We start from the raw sequence: 19,176 nt of genomic DNA, 5'->3' as shown, positions 1-19,176 counted from the left end.
TCGAAAACAGTTAAGAACTCAATGGGCTGAATCTATTCAGAAATCAGCTAAGTGTCAATATATCATAATGGGTTTTTTTTTCTGAGGCCAAGTGAGGTTTCTTGCACAACTGCCCTGAACTTGCCTTGCTAATTATCTGCAATGCCTCTATGCAGCCCCGCTCATCCAATGCTAACCTGATTCTCCCATTTACCACATCAAGAAGTACTCACTACAGCTGGGATAGCTTGAGAAATCCTGGGATCCCTGGCTGCAGCACCATTTTGGGATCAGATATGCACCCAATGTTGGTGACAGCAGTCTGAGGTTGCCTTACATCATCAGCATAGTGATGCAGCAGGTGCAAAACAACATCTCAGGGCACATCAGTGGTGAGGCTGACTCTTCCTTGCACATAGAACTGCACCTTCCTACGCCTATCGCTGTTTAAGCACCAGGCCATTTGGCTGGCCTGTCTACAGCCACATGGCTTCTTACAGCCCTGTCCACATCACTGTTGCTCTCTTCCAAAAGTCCAATGTATTTCAACAAATTCTTAATTTAGTATGGAACCATGACTTACGGGAGAGCCTCCTTATCATCTCAAAAGAGTTCCCTTTTATTTACAGACACCATATGTGAACAGCTAGTAAACAAATAAGAAGCTGCATCTGCCTCATGGGAACAGAAGCAAACCAATTGCATGCTGAGAGCCAAAAACTTCCAGCCAATCATTGTTGACCACAGCCAGCTCGCACCCACTGGAACCTGGAGTTCATAAAGTCCTGTTCATTAAGTGCCTGACACTTGTGCATTCCATCTCCAGAAAGTTCCTCCTGCTCAGTGTCATTATCCTCAGAATATTGATCCCACTCTCCCAGTTCATCAGGGTCCATCAGATCTCTTCATTGCCTGCTCCAGTTGTGGAGAATGCAGTCTGCTGGGGTTATTGGCCACACTCTTAACAAGTACCTACCAGACTGGTCTATAAAGTACACCCTCATCTTGAGGAGGCCCAGAACTTGCTCTACTGTGGTCAGTCTGAAAAATGGGCTGTTCTGCACCTCAATCTAGGGTTTGTGTAGCAGAGACGTAAACTGGGATTATTGCAGGGAGCTCTTGACTCCCAACAGTCAGCCTTGGAAGATACCTTGCTCCTCAAACATAGCAGGGACACAAGATGTTTCAAGGACAGACAGGCATCATGTCAGCATTGAAAATGGCAGATCACAGAAGCCAGCACAGGGGAGGCAACGGCCTATTATCGCTGGACTGTTAACTCAGAGACCTAGGTAATGTTCTGGGGACCTGGGTTCGAATCATGCTGTGGCAGATGGTGGAATTTGAATTCAATAAAAATCTGAAATTGAGACTTTAATAGTGACCAGAAAACCATCTCCGATGGCTGGAAAAACCCATCTGGTTCACACCTGTCCTTTAGGGAAAGAAAGCCTGGTCTGACTTACAATGTGACTCCTACATCTTACATGTGACTCCAGACCCACAGCAATGTAGTTGGCTCTTAGCTACCCTCTGGACAATAAATGATGGTCTGGCCAGTGACACTCACATGCAGTGAATGAATTGAAACAAAATACAGGTCTTGCTGGACACTGAGAATACTAGGTTCTGCCTGATTATTAAATCCTTCCCACCTTCACTCTGAAGCTCCTACAGTCTTTCAGCCTGGCACTCCCTGGATAAGCCAATCTCCACTGAACATCCACAGGTCACGTGTCCACCCCCCCCCCCCCCCACCCCCCCCCCCCCCCCCCCCGCCCCCACCAGCACCTTGAACAAACATTCCAACTCTTACTCTTAACCGCAAAAAGCCCACTACTAGAGTTGCCTCTGCTCACCAGGCCCTTCCCCCATATTAAGGATAAGGGGGCAGTGGCTGCCTATAACCCTAACTTCTGCAGCATCCCTCATTCCCCCCTTTCATGCACTGCTGGCTCATTCCTTGATATAGCGAATTTCTCCCCTTCACCATCCTTGTCCCTTTGCGTCCAGGGTTCTACCTCGAATCCTCAAATACTGAAATCCAAACCTCCCACAATTTCCTCTCCAAAATAGTGTCCCCTTGATAGCACTTCCCGCCACACCATCACCCATCATGATATTCATTGTATTGAGCCCCAGGACTGACCATGCCTCATTGTTCAGGCTAGCTTGGACAGAGAGCCCTGAATCAGTGTTCCCTAGATCCCTGGCCACTCTATGCACAGGTCCCCACCTGACAGTCCATGAACCCCCTGGCTGCGTGCACCAGAGCTCCAGGACAGACTGTAGCCCATTTCCCAGAGTGCAGAACGATGGACCCTTGACCCTAACCATCAAGAGCAGATGCCTGACCATATCCAAACCACCCAATTGATTGTAAATGCTGCCCTTTCACCCCTTCTTTTTACTCATTAATGAGATGTGAGTATTTATGACCGGGACAGCATGTATTGCCCATCCCTAATTGCCCAGAGGGCAGTTATGAATCAACCACATTGCAGTCGGTCTGGAGTCACATGTAGGCCAGACCAGGTAAGGATGGCAGTTTCCTTCTCTAACCAGATAGAATTTCCTGACACTCAATAACAGTCAACATTTGACTCTTATTTTCAGATTATTATTTAATTCACATTCATCATCTGTCATACAGATTTCAAACCCAGATCCCCCAGATCATTACCTGTGTCTATGCATTAGTAGGCTAGTGATATTATCATTAAGGCCATCACCCACCCCTGACTGACAACAGGCCCCTGCCTTGACACAACTGAGGATAACACCCCTCTCAACTTTGAGACATAACCACTTGGATGATGACACGCAGACTGCTTACAGCATAGGTTACTGCTACATGCTGTAGATGTGAGACTGCCATACACACATTAATACTCCCTTGCCAGACAACTCCCCAGAACCAGGACAAAGTGCCTGGCTTTGTGTCTGTACTAAACAGCAGTGAGTCTTTAAAATGTTTGAAATATTTTTAACAGAATTTTGCTTGATGTTTTTATTAAAGTTAAAAGAACAGTTCTGAAGATGGTTCACTGGACTCGAAATGTTAACTGTTTCTCTCATCATGAATGCTGTCAGACCCACTGAGTTTCTTGTGCAATTTCTGTTTTTCTTTCAGATCTCCGACATCTGCAGTTCTTTTTTTTACTTATTGAAGTTGATATGTTACACTTGTCTGGCTATTTGGCCCAACCTGTCTTTGTCACCACAAAAACTGAAAGTGCTGGAAAAGCTCAACAGGTCTGGCAGCATCTGTGGAGAGAAATTAAACTTAACATTTCGGGTCAAGTGACCCTACCTCAGAACTGTCTTTACCAGTGTTTACGCTCCATCTCTTACCACTCGTCACCCCTTAGCCAATCAGCACAACCTTCCATTTCTTTCATCCTCATTTACTTGTGCTGCTTCCTCTTCAGTTGCAGCCATGGATTACAGACAGAGATCAACTGCCTTTCCATTTATTGGTTTTGGGTTGGTGCTTAGGGTCAAATATTGAACATTCTCTGGATGGGCTATTAATGCAAATTGAAGAAGCTGAGAGACCCACTTCAGAAGAGAAAACTGTCCATTTATTTTTATCAGTTTGAAAGCAAGTAATCACTATCTCCATTTTGGCACTTAAAACACCTCAAAGTGCTGGCAGCAATGTGAAACTCACAAGATCTATAAATACATACAAAGTGTTGCTAAATTAACAGTGTCATACAGTGAACAGTAGCCGTACTAAGACGAATGCTGACAGAAGTGTCACAACAGTATTACAACATTTATTATATTTATTAAAAGCAGCGTCTCATTAGATTTTTAGACAAACAAAGGCGACCTGCAGAAACTTAATTAAAAATCTGTCAGCTCCAGTACTCCTACTCACAATTGAATGCCATGTATATAAATGAATGGATTAGTTCCACAGCAGGATAAGTTGACATTTATACTAGGGTGCTGAAGCAATGAAAGTTTCTTCTGATGCAAGTTCCCCTTTGCGAGTTTGTACAGCATTTTGTGTCAAAACTGGCCTGATGAACTTCATTCTTTTAACCTACCCAACAGAGCTGAAGGAGTGAAGCAGATTTAATTTAAACACACTTTATTTTGTTGGTACAACGTTCACAAGTGGACCATCTCGGTCCTGTTTCAGCTCCATTTTTAAATTTCTTTGCGGATCACAAAGCCTGCTGGCTAATCTGAAAGCAGCCCCCAATAGTGGAATCTAAGTTGTCTATGGGCTTGGAGTCCCTGTACTTCACAATGCTGTGCACTCCAGTGAGACCTCGAGTTGAATTTAAACTATCGATGCTTGGAGCTGCTCCAAATGACATGGTAACTTTCACCCAAACTTTAAAAGGACCTGACTATTCGAAAATCTGGGAACAGTAGCAAGGCTGCCTGCTCAAAGGTCATTCAGTCCACTCTGAATTTTTGCACATTTTGGCACAGGACAAAGCTAGTCCTTCATTAAACCATTATCCTTAACTTTTGGATCCTTAGGAGCTCAGAGTCATTCCCTTAATCCTGTCATTTATCTTTTGTTCTCCTTCATAACTTGTACAAATTTAATTACACTGAAAAAACTCTTGTATTTAGTCCTTATGAATCTAACTGCAATTATTCACTCTCCTGATTTACTCGACCATATACTTTGACCTACCTTTTATTATGCCTCCCAGCCACTCATTATTGAAGAGGAGTGTCACCCGGCACACTACATTATGAATCACTTTACCAGCAAAACTGGCTACCTGCAGTGTTGGTTTTTGTCATCACTGCCTAAAGGATGAACTTTATAACTTGCTCTGTACCCTTGCACATGAAGCGTTCACTAAAGCGCATATTCTACAGCAGCCAATGTCATGATATTTGAACCGCAGACATGCTATTTTCAGGACATTAGCTCGGAATTTCATAAACACACCTTCAGTGATGAGGGCTTGAGGGAAAGCACGGAGTGAAATGACACTGTGCGGGAAAATGCTTTCTCAATAAAGCAGGGTGATTAAGGTGCTCCAGTTTAGAGCAGGCAGTAATGTCCCTTCACATTAAGAGGCTGGAAACCTTTTATCCTTCCACCTTGACAATGTACCATCAGGTAACTGGGTGCAACAAAAAGGAAAATGGTGTAAAAAGATGCATCTGGCCATGCTGAGGAAATACTGCCAAATCCCGTATTCAGTTTAGAACTAATGAAACACCATTTAAAACTAATTAAAATCAAAAGAGCTAAGCTCGTTGCAGGTAGGTTCTATTCATAGCAAACATTAACGAGGTTACATTTCATGATTACAGTGCAGCTGTACAATCATTAGAAAGAAACTGTTTCTTATATGTGCTCATCAGGCTACTTAACATTGTGATGCCACAACTGATAACACCCTGAGATAATGGGAACTGCAGATGCTGGAGAATCCAAGATAATAAAATGTGAGGCTGGATGAACACAGCAGGCCAAGCAGCATCTCAGGAGCACAAAAGCTGACGTTTTGGGCCTAGACCCTTCATCAGAGAGCTCTCTGATGAAGGGTCTAGGCCCGAAACGTCAGCTTTTGTGCTCCTGAGATGCTGCTTGGCCTGCTGTGTTCATCCAGCCTCACATTTGATAACACTCTGAGATTGTTTTGACTGTAATAACAGTCAAAAGTATATCATCAATGTTATTAATGTGGTGGCACCATCACAAAACAGGATACCCACTGCCGTGCACACATTAGCTTATTTGACGGGAAACCAGAATTTAAAAAAGCAAATAATGTTAATCATCTCAATGAAGGAGAGGAGAAAGACATTGTTATAAACAGCAGTAATCTTGGGTTCCATCCATTTGCTATTCAGGTATGTCTGACTGCAATAAAGAAAGCTCCCAAACAGGACTATTTGCATCTAAAAGGGCAGAAACGAGACGGGAGGGCTATGGGTTTTCCTAAACCAAATTCAATTACAATCACAAATCTGGGGGTGCTCCAAATTGGAGAGCATCTTTTTTCCACAATTATAAATCCTGGGTTTATCACCAAGTGGCATTCATTCTGGGTGCTTTTTGTATTGTTAATTGCCTTTCGCTATCGAATTTTAATGCTAATAATAAGCAACAAAGTTGGGGGTCATGGGAGGGTCGAAATGATAATATTTGTGTATCTGAATTAGGCAGAATGAAATAATCACAACACAGCTCAGAAATATTTGTGCACATTTCAAAGACACTAGAGCCAAAAGGCCACCTTGCATGTTTTATGATTCCATGATTCATATCTGGGAGGCCTTGTCTCAAAACTGGTGCCTCAAGTCTAAAATCCATGAATATGTTTTTAGTCACTTTCCTGCTTCTTCTACCTTACCTTTTGCAGCTGGACTGTTTTTTTCAGGGCAGACTCAATTAGCCTTCATTTTCACACCAACACTCAACCAAAACTTAAATATGTTAAGCGAACAGACTGTGGTTTGCTCACACATTCACGTAGACACAGACATGGACATGGACACACATACACACACACACACACACACACGCACACACGCTCTCACGCAGATATCCCGCACATACATACACATCCTTAAAAGAAAGAACGTTTCTTTATACAGAGGATTATGTAATGCTTGAGTACTTCAGAACTTCAGTGAACAACGAGAGGAATTTGTCTTCCTTCTTTATTGATGGGAGCTGTTAGGTTCCTCTTTTGATTTTGCTGGTCCTTTCAAAGCAGGAAGCACTGGTAGCCATGGCGATGACAGATCGGGCATGGTTCTCTTAGCCTGGCTTAAGTGGCTAATGACCGTGTAGAGACTTCCACGAGAACCTGCTTCCTGCTCCGAGTAATACATCTCCAGAGCTGCAGGAGTACAGTGCTTATGCTGCAACAAGAACAAATCAGAGTATGATAGTTGCACAGCTCGCCAGATGGATCCTCATCACCACCCCTCCCCCATCCCAGCAACCATTCCTCAATCCCAGAAAGAACTGCTTCACAATTACATTTACATATCATGCATCGAAAGGGTGCTGGAGAACCCTTTAACTGAGGACTTTTTGAGTGAAGACATGAAATTGCCCCCACTTTTCTTTGTCCTTCAGGAAAGGTGTTGTCCAATTATTTACAAGTAAGTAACCGATCCAAATACAGCTTTAGCAATAAACCTGATGGCGCAGCTGTAAATAGTGAGATGTTTTGACACAAAAATACTTCAGGCTTTGTTACCCATGGGCACCCCGTTCTCTACAGAATGACAAAGTGAGAGATCTCGCTGTGTCCAACTGGTACCCATTACCATACAAGGTGTGCCTCAATTGTGCAAGAAATCCCAGCTCTTCCATCCAGTCCGATAGCTTTATCTTGTCTCTGCTGTGTAGTGTATTAAATTTACATTCCAGAGGGAGCGAACCCATACAAGAGTGGTTGAGAGCCTTTTGCATAGCCTGATAATATCCTGTTGCACGTTGTTGCTATGGTGAATCATGCATTTTCAAATGGCCCTACAACGTGACATATCACATTGGTGTTATCACTGCAGTCAGGAACTCTCACATTGTATAATAACAGTTTAAGTGTGACTGTTTTTCTAGGCACAGGAACACAATTACTATTTTTACTCATTTATAATTTGTTCTTCTAGTTTTAACTGCTTGTGTAGTCAAATTGTGCATTTGAAACAAATTAGAACTTTTATTACAATTGCTTCCTTTAACTACCTTCATTCTCCTGAGGACACTGGCAAAGCTTGCCTGAAATTTGATGCATGTTCCTAAAATACTGTCTGATGGTTGGACCACTTCACAAAATGCATTCAATGAAAATTGGGATTGGCAATTTCCAATTTGACTCCAGGCAAATCTAAACCCTTTTCTTAAAAAATAAAATATTCTAATCAGAAACATCAAAGCCTCAAATGAATGAAAGCTCAATTTTTGGCTCAAATCTGTCAAAACTTGTGAAATAAATTTCAGCTTAGATAACTTAATTTGAACCCTGAGCAAGATGATTGTAAAGGCACACTACACAGGTCCTATTCCATTTATTCCAAATTGCAGAGTGAACCCAAAGAAAACTGTTCAGACAGTGCTATGCATTTAAGAAAAGAATGGTTTTTACCAGCAACAGTTAAATGAAAGTTATCTCCTCTCTTTAGGAAAATGCTTGTGGCTGAATCGTTCCGATTGCAACTAAAGTTCAGTGTAATTCTCCAAACTTCATTGCTCGGGAGTAGTTCTATCAGAATTTGGGCCATAACAAGCAACTTTGATCCAGAATTTCTTCACGGTTTTAGCACTTGCATTGTTATTAAGCTGACATTGCAGATGACAGGATAAAGGAAAGTCATGTTCCACGCATTATGTCACCTGTGTGCCATTATTCCATTAGATGCATGTTTCCTCATTTCATTTTGGTCGAGCAGATTTGATAAACTGTCTGGCCAAATTCCGTGGAATTCACTTGCATAGGAGCGCCTCTCTCCCTCTGCACCGCATCTGCACTCTGGGACGCTAGGCTTACAGAAAACAGCTGCTGCTGGTTTCCTGGTCACTTTGTTCAGGCTGGAGTGAAGAACTGAAGAGCTTTGATCAATCCCTCAGAACTTGCTTGCCAATTTCTAATTTCAAAAACAGTATTCCACAGCGGCTTGCTCACTAAGCCCTTCATTTGACCACCACTCCCTAAAACCATTCAATTCCCATCTCCAGATCTCCAAACACCCCCTTCCCCAGTCTCCATCACACTCTCACTATCCTTCCTTGTAGAGCAGGAGGATGATGACCAGCTGGGTGCACAGGAGTGTTGAGTAAGACAGAAAGGCAGAAGACAACGACAAAGAGTGTCAGGCTCAGTTCCCTCCAGAAAGCAAGCTTGATACTCCTGAATGGCTTATTGCTTGGCTCATTTCACCTAATGTCTTTCTGACCCTCTGTCTTTTCTATAAGTGCTTGCCAATTCCTATGGTGATTTTGTTTTTTGTTTATTCGTGGGAGGAGGGCATCACTGGCTAGGCAGCATTTATTGCCCATCGCTCATTGTACCAGAGGGCAGTTACAGTCAACCACATTGCTGTGGGACTGGAGTCACATGTAGGCCAGACCAGGTAGGGATGGTAGTTTCCTTCCCTAAAGGACATTAATGACCTAGATGGGCTTTTCCCCAACAATCAACAATTATCACCATTAGGCTCTTAATTCCAGATTTTTATTGGATTTGAATTCCACAATCTGCCATGGCAGGATTCGAACCCAGTCCACACTGCCTGAGTTTCTGGATTAACAGTCCAGCGATAATACCACTGGGCCATTGCGTCCCGTGTCACAGTATCCCAAGGGACAGCACCAACCTGGAACTCATCGTGATTCCGACAAGAGGCAGTCCAGTTGGGAGATGTTTTGAGGGGATACAATACAAAGGGAATAAGAAGCCCCCTCCCACCCCATTGCTCCCATGATTCCATGCAGCTTTGTTGCCTCCAAGCTGGTGTTTCCTGGCACATAAGCTACATTTTTATATCAGAGCATTTCATCACAGCATATGGAAAACAGTCCACCAAGGAAATCTGCATAATGCAAAATGGGGTAACTTTCCAGGACAGCGAGCATAGGGGCCACGATACAGGATATGATAAATATACAATTAAGAGGAAAAATAAATTAATAGGGGACAGTCAACATGGCTTTGTAAAGGGCAGGTTTGAAAAATTTAATTGAGCTCTTTGATAAGGTGACGCAGGCAGTGTCTGAGGGTAATGCTATGGATGTTGTGTATTTGGACTTCCAGAAAGCATTTGAAACGGTGCCACAAAGAAATCTGACAGCAATGAAAGAGGCCATTTGGCCTATCAAGTCTGTACAAACCCTCCAAAGAACATTCCACCCAGGCACAGCCCTCACCCTATCGCCGTAAACTCGCATTTACCATGAGTAATCCAAATAGGTTGCACACTACCAATAATTTAGCATGGCCAATCCATCTAATCTACACATCTTCAGACTGTGGGATGGAACCTAGTTCCTGTCAGTAACCTATGCAGATATGGGCACCTGAGGCTGGAACCAAACCCAGGTCTCTAGCACTGTGTGACAGCAGTGCTAACCACTCAGCCATCAGGCTGCCCATGGCAAGTTGGTCGGCGAATTAAAAAAGTTTGGGATTAATGATCCTTGGCAGCATGGATTCAAAGCTGTATAAAAGGTGGAAAATAAAGGGTAAAGATATGTGGGCATCTCTTAGATTGGAGATGTTGCATGTGGTGTTCCCCAGTGGACCCTCATTTTTCTGATTTATGTGAACAGTTTGGAGATAGGTGTTGAGGACGATATCTTTAATTTTGCAGATGATACTATGCTGGGGCGAATAGTGAATTGTGAGGATGATGCTGGGTGATTCCAGCCAGACACTGTCAAGTTGGCCAAATGGGAAGACACCTGACAGATGAATTTCAATGCAGAGAAATGTGAGGTAATACATTTTGGTCGAAGAAACATGGATAGACAATAGAGGCTGAATGTTGGAGGGGTATACAGGAATAGAGGCACATCAAGGTTCAAGTGCATGATTCTCTAAAAGTGGTCAGGCAAGTGGAAACAGTCGTTGAGAGGTTTTGGAGGATACTTGGGTTTCTAAACCATAGCATGGCTACTGTGTGCAAGCAGCCCATTTGGCCCATTGAGTCCATGGTGACCCTCCAAAGAGCATCCCACCCAGACCCACCCTATCCCTGTCATCCCGCATTTCCCACTGCCTATCCAACTAACCTGCACATCTTCTTGGCTGGGTGAGGAATCCAGAGCACTTAGAGGAAACCCACGCAGACATGAGGAGAACGTACAAATTCCACAGGGACCATCGCCCGAGGGAGGAACCAAACCCGGATCCCTGGTGCTGTGACCCATCAGTGCTCATCACTGAGCCATTGTGCCACCCAAGGGGCATAATAGAGGCATACAATATGACAGCAAGGAAGTGACGCTACACTCTACAAGTCATTGGTCAGACTATGCTTGGAGTACCGTATTCTGCTTTGGACACCTTAATTAGGGACAGATATTAGAGCCCTGGCGAGAGTGCAAAGGGGTTTTACTAGAACGATATCAGGAATGAGGCATTTTAGATACAAAGAAAGATTAGAGAAATTGAGTTCATTCTTCATGGAGCAGAGAAGATTACAAGGTGACCTTATCGAGGTCTTCAAAATGATGAAATATTTTGACAGAGTAATGAAGGATATTCTGTTTTTACTAGCTGGAGTGCCAACAACTAGGTGGAGATGGATTCCAAAGGAGGTTTCAAAAGAGAGCTGTTTACATATTTGAAGGCGATGAACTTAGATGGTTTTGGAGACAGGGCTGGAGAATGGGCCAGTACAGCCTCTAGAATGTTTGAATGGCCTCCATCTGGACTGAAAAATTCTATGATTCTGCAATTCTAGCCACAGTGCAATGTACATTGAAGAAAGTCAGAATATATTACTAAATAAAGCTAACAACATTAAATGCAGCCAAATCTTTGAAGAAGAGCTAAATCATATCTGTTATATATTCATGCACTATGAATGACCATTGTATTGCTTCTGTGTGATTATACAAATATGATGCACCTTTGTTCTCTGTCCCCCAGGCAGTAAGAAAGCAAATGATGAAAGTACAGGTTGATTTAATGAAAGTAAGCATTGGGATTTACTGACGTGCTGTCAAGGTTCTCTGAAGTCAAAGGCACATTTACACTCCATGGTTAGCAACAGCATAACCTGTTCCAGCCTTGCATCAAGGACCATTTGTCAGCTTAACTTGGCTTTAATTAATGGAATTAATGACCTGCTTTTCAGTAAAGTGACTTGAGCCTTTTCTGGGCAGCTTATCTCAACAGCATCTCGATTTGATACACAAATCTAATAGAGTGGCAAACCCACACAGTAACATGCTTGACAAGAGCTGGGTGCTTTGTGAAACCACCTCGCCTTAACTTAAATAGTGACAGAATCGGTAGTGTTCCCATCAACAAACTCTTAACAATCACATGTCCTGCGCTCTCCTAAATCAGCTGTAAAATTCCAGACGACAGCAGGTATCCAAGCTAGTATTTCCCAATCTTCAGTCAGTGGCAATTGAAATGAATAGAATCTCACAGCATAGAATGCACCCATTGTCGACTATCCAATCAGTCCCACACCCCGTTCTTCCCCCACCGCGTTTTTAGTGTCACCTCTTGAAGCACATTTCCAATTTTCTTTTGAACATTATTATTAATTCCACTGCCTCAGCTTTCAGACTTTGCAGTCCACATCATATCTCCTATGCGTAAGAAGAAAATCTCATGCCTCTCTGAAACTTTTACCAATCTTTTCTTAGCCTCTCGTCATCAATCAGCTTGCCAGACATTTTCCCCTCTCACTCCATATTTACAATCAACCTGCTTAGGCATGTTTGGACTTATGTCCAGAGGAGGTGGGACTTGAACCCTAGCTTCCTGGCTCAATGAAACGACTATCCAATCAGTCCCACACCCCGTTCTTTCCCCATAGCATTTTTAGTGTCTCCTCTTGAAGCGCATTTCTAATTTTCTTTTGAACATTATTATTAATTCCACTGCCTCAGCTTTCGGACTTTGCACTGCCCCTTTCCCACAGAAGACCTAGTCCTCTTGTTCTTTTTTAAATAAATACCCAGAGATGCTTTTACGCACAATTGGATGGGTTTTCCACCATAAGCTCACCCATCTTACTTCTTTCCTTTATCCCCACTACTGACTCACTCTTCTTTCTGGCCCAATTACCAATTCAAACCCTCTTGCTCTACCAACTGATTTGATCATTTCTAACATCTGTATTAAATCTCTCCTTGACTTTCTGCACTCTGGAGGGCTCTTTTACTGTAGTGGTTGTATCCTTACCTCTGAGCTAGAAGGCCCACATCCAAGACCCACATGCTCCAGAGGTGTGTTGTAACACCCCTGGACAGGTACTTAAATAACTCTGTAGACAGGTGCTTGAAATATAACTCTGTGCTCTGAACTGGACAATTTCCCCACCATCTCTAATGAACTGAAGTCCTTCAACCCTACATTGCAGTCTGATAAATCTACACTGCACCCGCTCCATGTATGTGTGCATCATTCCCAGAAAAGTAACATCAGTCATGCTAGTGTTTCTTCATGCCTGACACATATACATGCTTGTATGAATTTTCCTTTTTATGTGGGGACTGTAATATTGGCCCAGTCAAAATTCAAGCAGACCTGCACAATGCCGTCCACTCCATTCTCCACAAAAATGTGCTGACCTCAATGTAATGACTAAAATTAACTATATATTTTTCCCTTTATTCATACACAGGGTGAGGGCATTGCTGGGTAGGCCAGCATTTATTGCCCAGAGGGCAGTTAGGAGTCATCCATGTAGCTGTGGGTGTGGAGTCACATGTAAGCCAGACTGGGTAAGGATGGCAGTTTCCTTCCCTAAAGTATATTAGCGAACCAGCTGGGTTTTTCCTGACAATTGGCAAAGGATTCATGGTTACCGTTAGATTCTTAATTCCAAATACTCATTGAATTCAAATTCCACCATCTGCAGTGGTGGGATTTGAACCTGGGTCCCCACAACATTACCTGTATCTCTGGCTTAACAGTCCAGCAATAACACCACTAGGCCATTCCCTCCCCTCTTGATAAACCATCTCTCCTTCCCTTTGCACACTGAAGCTACTTCAGAAAGAGCAGAAATGATTTCTGGTCCTACAGTAATCTGAACACTTTTGAAAAGCTATGAAAGCTTTGAAAACATTGGAAGAGAAATGGTTGCACTGCAGGGAAAACTGCAGCACTGTAAATTGAATGAGCTACTTTGGAAAGAGCAGGATTTATTTCTGGTCCCAATGTGTGCAGATTTACAGCAAATTAAGCTCCAAAAGGCAGTTTTACAAGAAGTATTTTGGGAGTTGGCTTTTGGTAGCGTTTTTTTTGGCTGTATCTTTTATTTTCGGCATCTATTCTCGATGTAACCTTTATGCGGGAGATAACCAGTTTAAATTGACAGTTACACAGTGGAGAAACCTCAGCAAAACAAATGATCGATGTTGTAATCAGAATGACTGTTCTTGCCTTGAGAAAGGCCAGTGTTACCTCGGCCACATTGGCTGTGGTGTATGTGTGGGCAAAATGACCTGTTGCTAAGCAGCACTGGAGGTCTCAGGGATGGAGGTGAACAGGAGGAGAGAAGTCATATTTTACAGAGCAGACAGTACTCATCTCCTGAAGGAAAATTCTTACTGACCAGGCATGTGCTGTGTGAGTTGCTGCTCATTGAGTCATACAGCACGGAAACAGACCCTTCTGAAATAATCCCAAACTAAACTAGTCCCACTGGCCTGTGCTTGGCCCACATCCCTCCAAACCTTTCCCACTCGTCTGCATATCCAAGTGTCGGTTAGAAGTTGTAGTTGTGCCCACGTCCACCACTTCCTCAGGAAGTTCATTCCACAGGGAAACCACCCTCCATGTAAAAAAATTGCCCCTCATCTCTTTTTTAAATGTCTCTCCCCGCACCTTAACACTATGTCCCCTAGTCTTAAAATTTCCCATCCTGGGAAAAAGACACCTGCCATTCACCTTATCTATACCCCTCATAATTTTATAAACCTCGATAAGGTCACCATTCAACTTGATAAACTTTAAACGCAGGAAACTACAGGGACTGAGACAGCAAGAACTGCCAATGCTGGCGTCAGATAACACTGTGTGGAGCTGAATGAATACCGCAGGCCAGGCCGCATCAGAGGCGCAGGAAGGCTGACGTTTCAGGTCAGGTCCCTTCTTCAGAAATGAGGGAGGGGGAAGGGAGCTCAGAAATAAATAGAGAGAGGAGGGGTGGGGCTGGGCAAGGTAGGTGGGATGGTGATAGTTGAGCGCAGGTGGGAAGTGGTGGGGATTGGTCAGTGAGGTAGGATGGGTGGATAGGTGGGAGAGAAGATGGACAGGTTATGTCAGTTTGAGGAGGTGAAGGTGAGAGGGAGGGTCGGATATGGGATGATGCCAGGGATGAGGAGATTTTGAAACTGGTAAAGTCCACGTTGAGGCCATCTGACTACAGGGCCTACTTGTTCCAGTCTGGTAGAGAAAAGACAATTCCTGATCTAACGAGAAGATTTCTTTTCAGTAACAAGACATAAATTACTGAATGCGAGAAACCGATTACAGGGTACATTCATATAAGACAATAAGAAATTGGGACAGGAGTAGGCCATTTGGCCCATCAAGCCTGCTCCCCTATTCAACAAAATCATGGCTGGTACGATCAACATTTCTCACGTCTACTTTCCTGTATTTTTCTCAAAACCCTCGACTGATTATGAATTTATCGATATGATCGACATTGTTGGAGACTTTGAGGAGCACCAGATGGGCCAAACGGCCTGTTTCCACACTGTAGGGATTCTATGTTTCAAGGTCTCAGATCAGTTGCTGGAAATGGGATTAGAGTGGGTAGCTTGATTTTATTTACTTCCTGAGCTGGCTCAGACATGATGGGCCAAACGTCCTCTTTCCATGATGTAACCTTTCTCTGGAGTGAAATCTAACATCTGATGCTCAGCTGATCTGATGAGCCAGCTGGAAGTATAAATAAAATCAAGCTACCCACTCTCATCCCATTTCCAGCAACTGATCTGAGACCTCGAAACACAAAATCCCTACAGTGTGGAAACAGGCCATTTGGCCCATCAAGTCCACACCAGCCCTCTGAAAACTACCCAGACCACCCCCACACCCCCATTTCTGTAACCCTGCATTTCCATAGCTAATCAATCTAACTTACACATCCCTGGACACTATGTATCAATTTAACCTGGCCAATCTGCCAACCTGCACATGTGGACTATGGGAGGAAACTTGAGCAGCTGGAGGAAACCCATGCAGACAAGGGGAGAATGTGCAAACTCTACACAGAGGCTGGAATCCATTGTATAGATAAATACATTAGCTATACTAGGTTCCCAACAGAAAGACCTAACAATCTGGTTTCTTAATAAACACAATTATGGATTATAATTGAAACAAAATGACAGATTCTCTCTCTCTTCTGTAAAAGAGAAAATCAAAAAGAGATTTCTCTGGAGAGATGGGGATATAGCACAGAATGTTCCTTCCTTTTTTAAAATTCGTTCACTGGATGAGGGTGTCCCTGTCTAGGCCAGCATTTATTGCCTATCCCTAATTGCCCAGAGGGCGGTTATGATTCAACCATATTGCTGTGGGTCTGGAGTCACATGTACGCGAGATCAGGTAAAGATGGCAGTTTACTTCTCTAAAGGACATTAGTGAGTCAGATAGGATTTTCCCAACAATCAGCAATGGATTCACAGCTATCATTAGACTCTTAATTCCAGATATTTATTGAATTCAAATTCCACCAACTGCCATGGTAAGATTCAAACTCAGGTCTCCAGAATATCATCTGTGTCTTGGGGTCAATAGTCCAGCAATAATCCACTAGACCATCGCCTCCCCTGAATCTGTAGCACTGATGTTATGGCACAAGTGATGAAGTCATTACTTGAGTCTTACAGATATATCTTGCTCAGGAAATTCAATCTTGAGATACTCTTTCAATCACTCAATCAAAAGAACAAACATGTTTCAGCCTGAACTTGATAGATGGGATTTCCCTTCAGAAGTGGGAGAAATCAGCTGCACAGCTTTTTCTGAATGAGCTTTTCCTCAACTCCGCTTTTTCTTAGTGGGCTTTTCTCTAACTCAACTGGTTCCTAGCAGGCTTCCCTCAAACTGAGCTAGATAAAACAAGGCCTTCTGCACACCAGTCACTGGTCAAAAGCAGCCCAAGCTACAGCAATACAAGCAGTTATCACTCGTCATACAATTTCTACGTACATCAGTTTAAAAAATTTCCAATGCCCACACTGAACGTCTTTTAAGGGAACAACATATTAATCTCCTTTTGAAATGAATCTATTTTCCACAATCCTTGCAATACTTATGTCTTTTAGGCTTCTCTGTGCAGTCCAAGGAAGCTAACCATTGGTTTGGTCTATGAGAGTTAGGTTGCATGGTGTTTGTTGTATGCATGCTGTACATTATGTTTACAGGTTCTACACAGAGTTGTTAGCCATATGGACAGATAGCCCTTAATCATCCAATAGGTCTACTGGTTCAAAAATAGTTGGCACAGCAGACTGATAGCATCGTGACCACTGCCAGGATATTGAGCTCTGATCTGCATGAAGCATTGTCCAAATGCAGAAACCAGCTGGAAGATGAAGGAGATATTGACTAATAATGAAAAGAACCGAATTGAGACAATCACACTGAACCTAAGGCAGGTCAGTAGAGCATGCTCAGATTCATCGAATGGGTGATAATACTGAATGCAACGAAGGATTAGCAGAGTTCAGGAAAACTAAGATCATTGTGAACTATCCACTCTGTTACTCATTTAAAATTCAAGTTAGGGTCGTCAAACATAAAGAACTGAAATAACGTCAAGCAAGTAGGAGTAGTTATTCAAAGAGAAGAGGTTAATCTCAGAGCACACAAATTATCATGCATACTCCTAAAGAAATTATAAATACCAATATGTGCAAATGCAATCCAGATGGGCCTTATGTTAATCACAATGAAAACAATACATACTGTTGAAAAGGATCAGAGCATCACACACTGTTCACATACTGTGCAATCTGCAGTCTATTGTAGTGTGCTAGTTTTTCAGAGTGTCAGTAAATGACGCAATGTGTTACACTGTGCTTCAGTATAACATAACAATACACAGCACTGTGTTCATTGTGCAAGATACTGAATAATGTGTCTGAACATGGTCTAGGTGTAACTTTGTACTGTACTGTGTATATAAACTGAGGCACAGTGTGTAAGTGTATTGAACAATGTCAAACGTGCTGTGTTTGTACTCTCACTATAGCACTGTGCTGAAATACTGCAGTATTTGTTAGTACACAATGGTAGTGTATAGTATGCTGTTTGGAGCATTAATACACTGTGGCATCATATAGCCTGCTGTACAGTGTGCTGGTACACTTTAAAATACTAAAGGGAATAACAGATTGTGTGATATTGCCCAGTGTTGCACCATTTAACTGGTCACGACTAACCGTAAACAGATCAAAGAAATTTACATCTATATGTTTCTGTGTTCTCATTATTCCCAAAATATATCAATGTTGTTAAATGGGCCAACAAGCATGAGGCGAACTTTCTCCGCTCAAGATTAACAGATTCCCTCCTCCTTCTCATCAAGGTTAAAAACATCTCTATCGCATTGGTGGTAATGACCAGAATTCATTCCACTTGAAGCAAGTGAATTTTAATACTCTTCACACATACCTTAGAAAGTGTGCCTGTGAGATATTGCTATTTTACACTGACAGTTAAGGTTCTGAAGATCTTTATTGCAACAACAAGTAAGAAAATCTTCCTCATGCAGCTTTTGCAAAGGGCGTTTTTCATTATCTATAAATCTGGAAGTAATAAGAGGAACACTGACTGTCAGCTTACCTTAAATACAAAACCCTCTGGGCAGCTTAGCTGATCATACCAGAATGCCTTGTACATGACAAGCATTAACAGGCAGGCCAGGAATGCCATTGTAATAAGAATCAATCCAGTGAGCTAAAGGAATCAAATCACACTGAGAGTGAGAAACTGGCAAAATATATTCAATATGAAGTGGCTGTTATTGCACTTTGATGTCTGACATTGAAAAATAACTTTACTGAATGTGTATGCAAACTGTTCAGGATCAGCTGAATGATTTAACTTGATCACCTTGACTTTTTCTGAGACTTCATCATAAAGGTTAATGTTCAGTTTCTTAATTCCGGGGATGTGTAGCTTTTTCTTCTTCTTCTGTTGCAGCTGATATTCTGTCCTGGTCTTCACCACGACCTGCAGGGAGTTGCACGAAAGTTAAGAACACAGCGCCTGACAGTGTTCAAAAATGTTGCTGGCAACAAATCAAAGTGAAACAACCAAACTTATGCTTCCCCCCGAGTAATTCCTGCTCGGTTTTCCTGTTACAATTGGAAAATAAAAGCATCCCCTCTTCCAGCTATTACAAATAACTGGGTTGCTCTTTGAAAATTCACCACAGATTCTGCACTGTGCTATAATTCTATGATTCCGCCACACAGCAGACCCTCAAACTCTGGTGTGTCGCAGCTTTGTTGGAAATTGATCTGCTAATTTCACCTGCGTG

At 42.7% G+C, this 19,176-nt stretch overlaps 1 protein-coding gene across 1 annotated transcript in view; it reads right to left on the bottom strand.

Moving 5' to 3' along the window:
- Positions 1–5,544: 5,544 nt before the first annotated feature.
- The window catches only part of caly (calcyon neuron-specific vesicular protein), a 45,083-nt gene continuing 31,451 nt past the window's right edge, over positions 5,545–19,176 (bottom strand). Inside the window, exons 3-5 of the mRNA XM_048563702.2 lie at positions 18,747–18,866; positions 18,477–18,590; positions 5,545–6,837 (exon numbers count right to left, since the gene is read on the bottom strand). Coding sequence (XP_048419659.1) covers positions 6,634–6,837; positions 18,477–18,590; positions 18,747–18,866 — 438 coding nt within the window. The 3' untranslated portion in view covers positions 5,545–6,633. The remainder of the gene's footprint in view (positions 6,838–18,476; positions 18,591–18,746; positions 18,867–19,176) is intronic.

The sequence above is a fragment of the Stegostoma tigrinum genome, chromosome 37 (assembly GCF_030684315.1).
Source record: "Stegostoma tigrinum isolate sSteTig4 chromosome 37, sSteTig4.hap1, whole genome shotgun sequence".
NCBI classification, from domain to species: Eukaryota; Metazoa; Chordata; class Chondrichthyes; order Orectolobiformes; family Stegostomatidae; genus Stegostoma; species Stegostoma tigrinum.
This window is presented reverse-complemented; position numbering and strand designations above follow the sequence as displayed.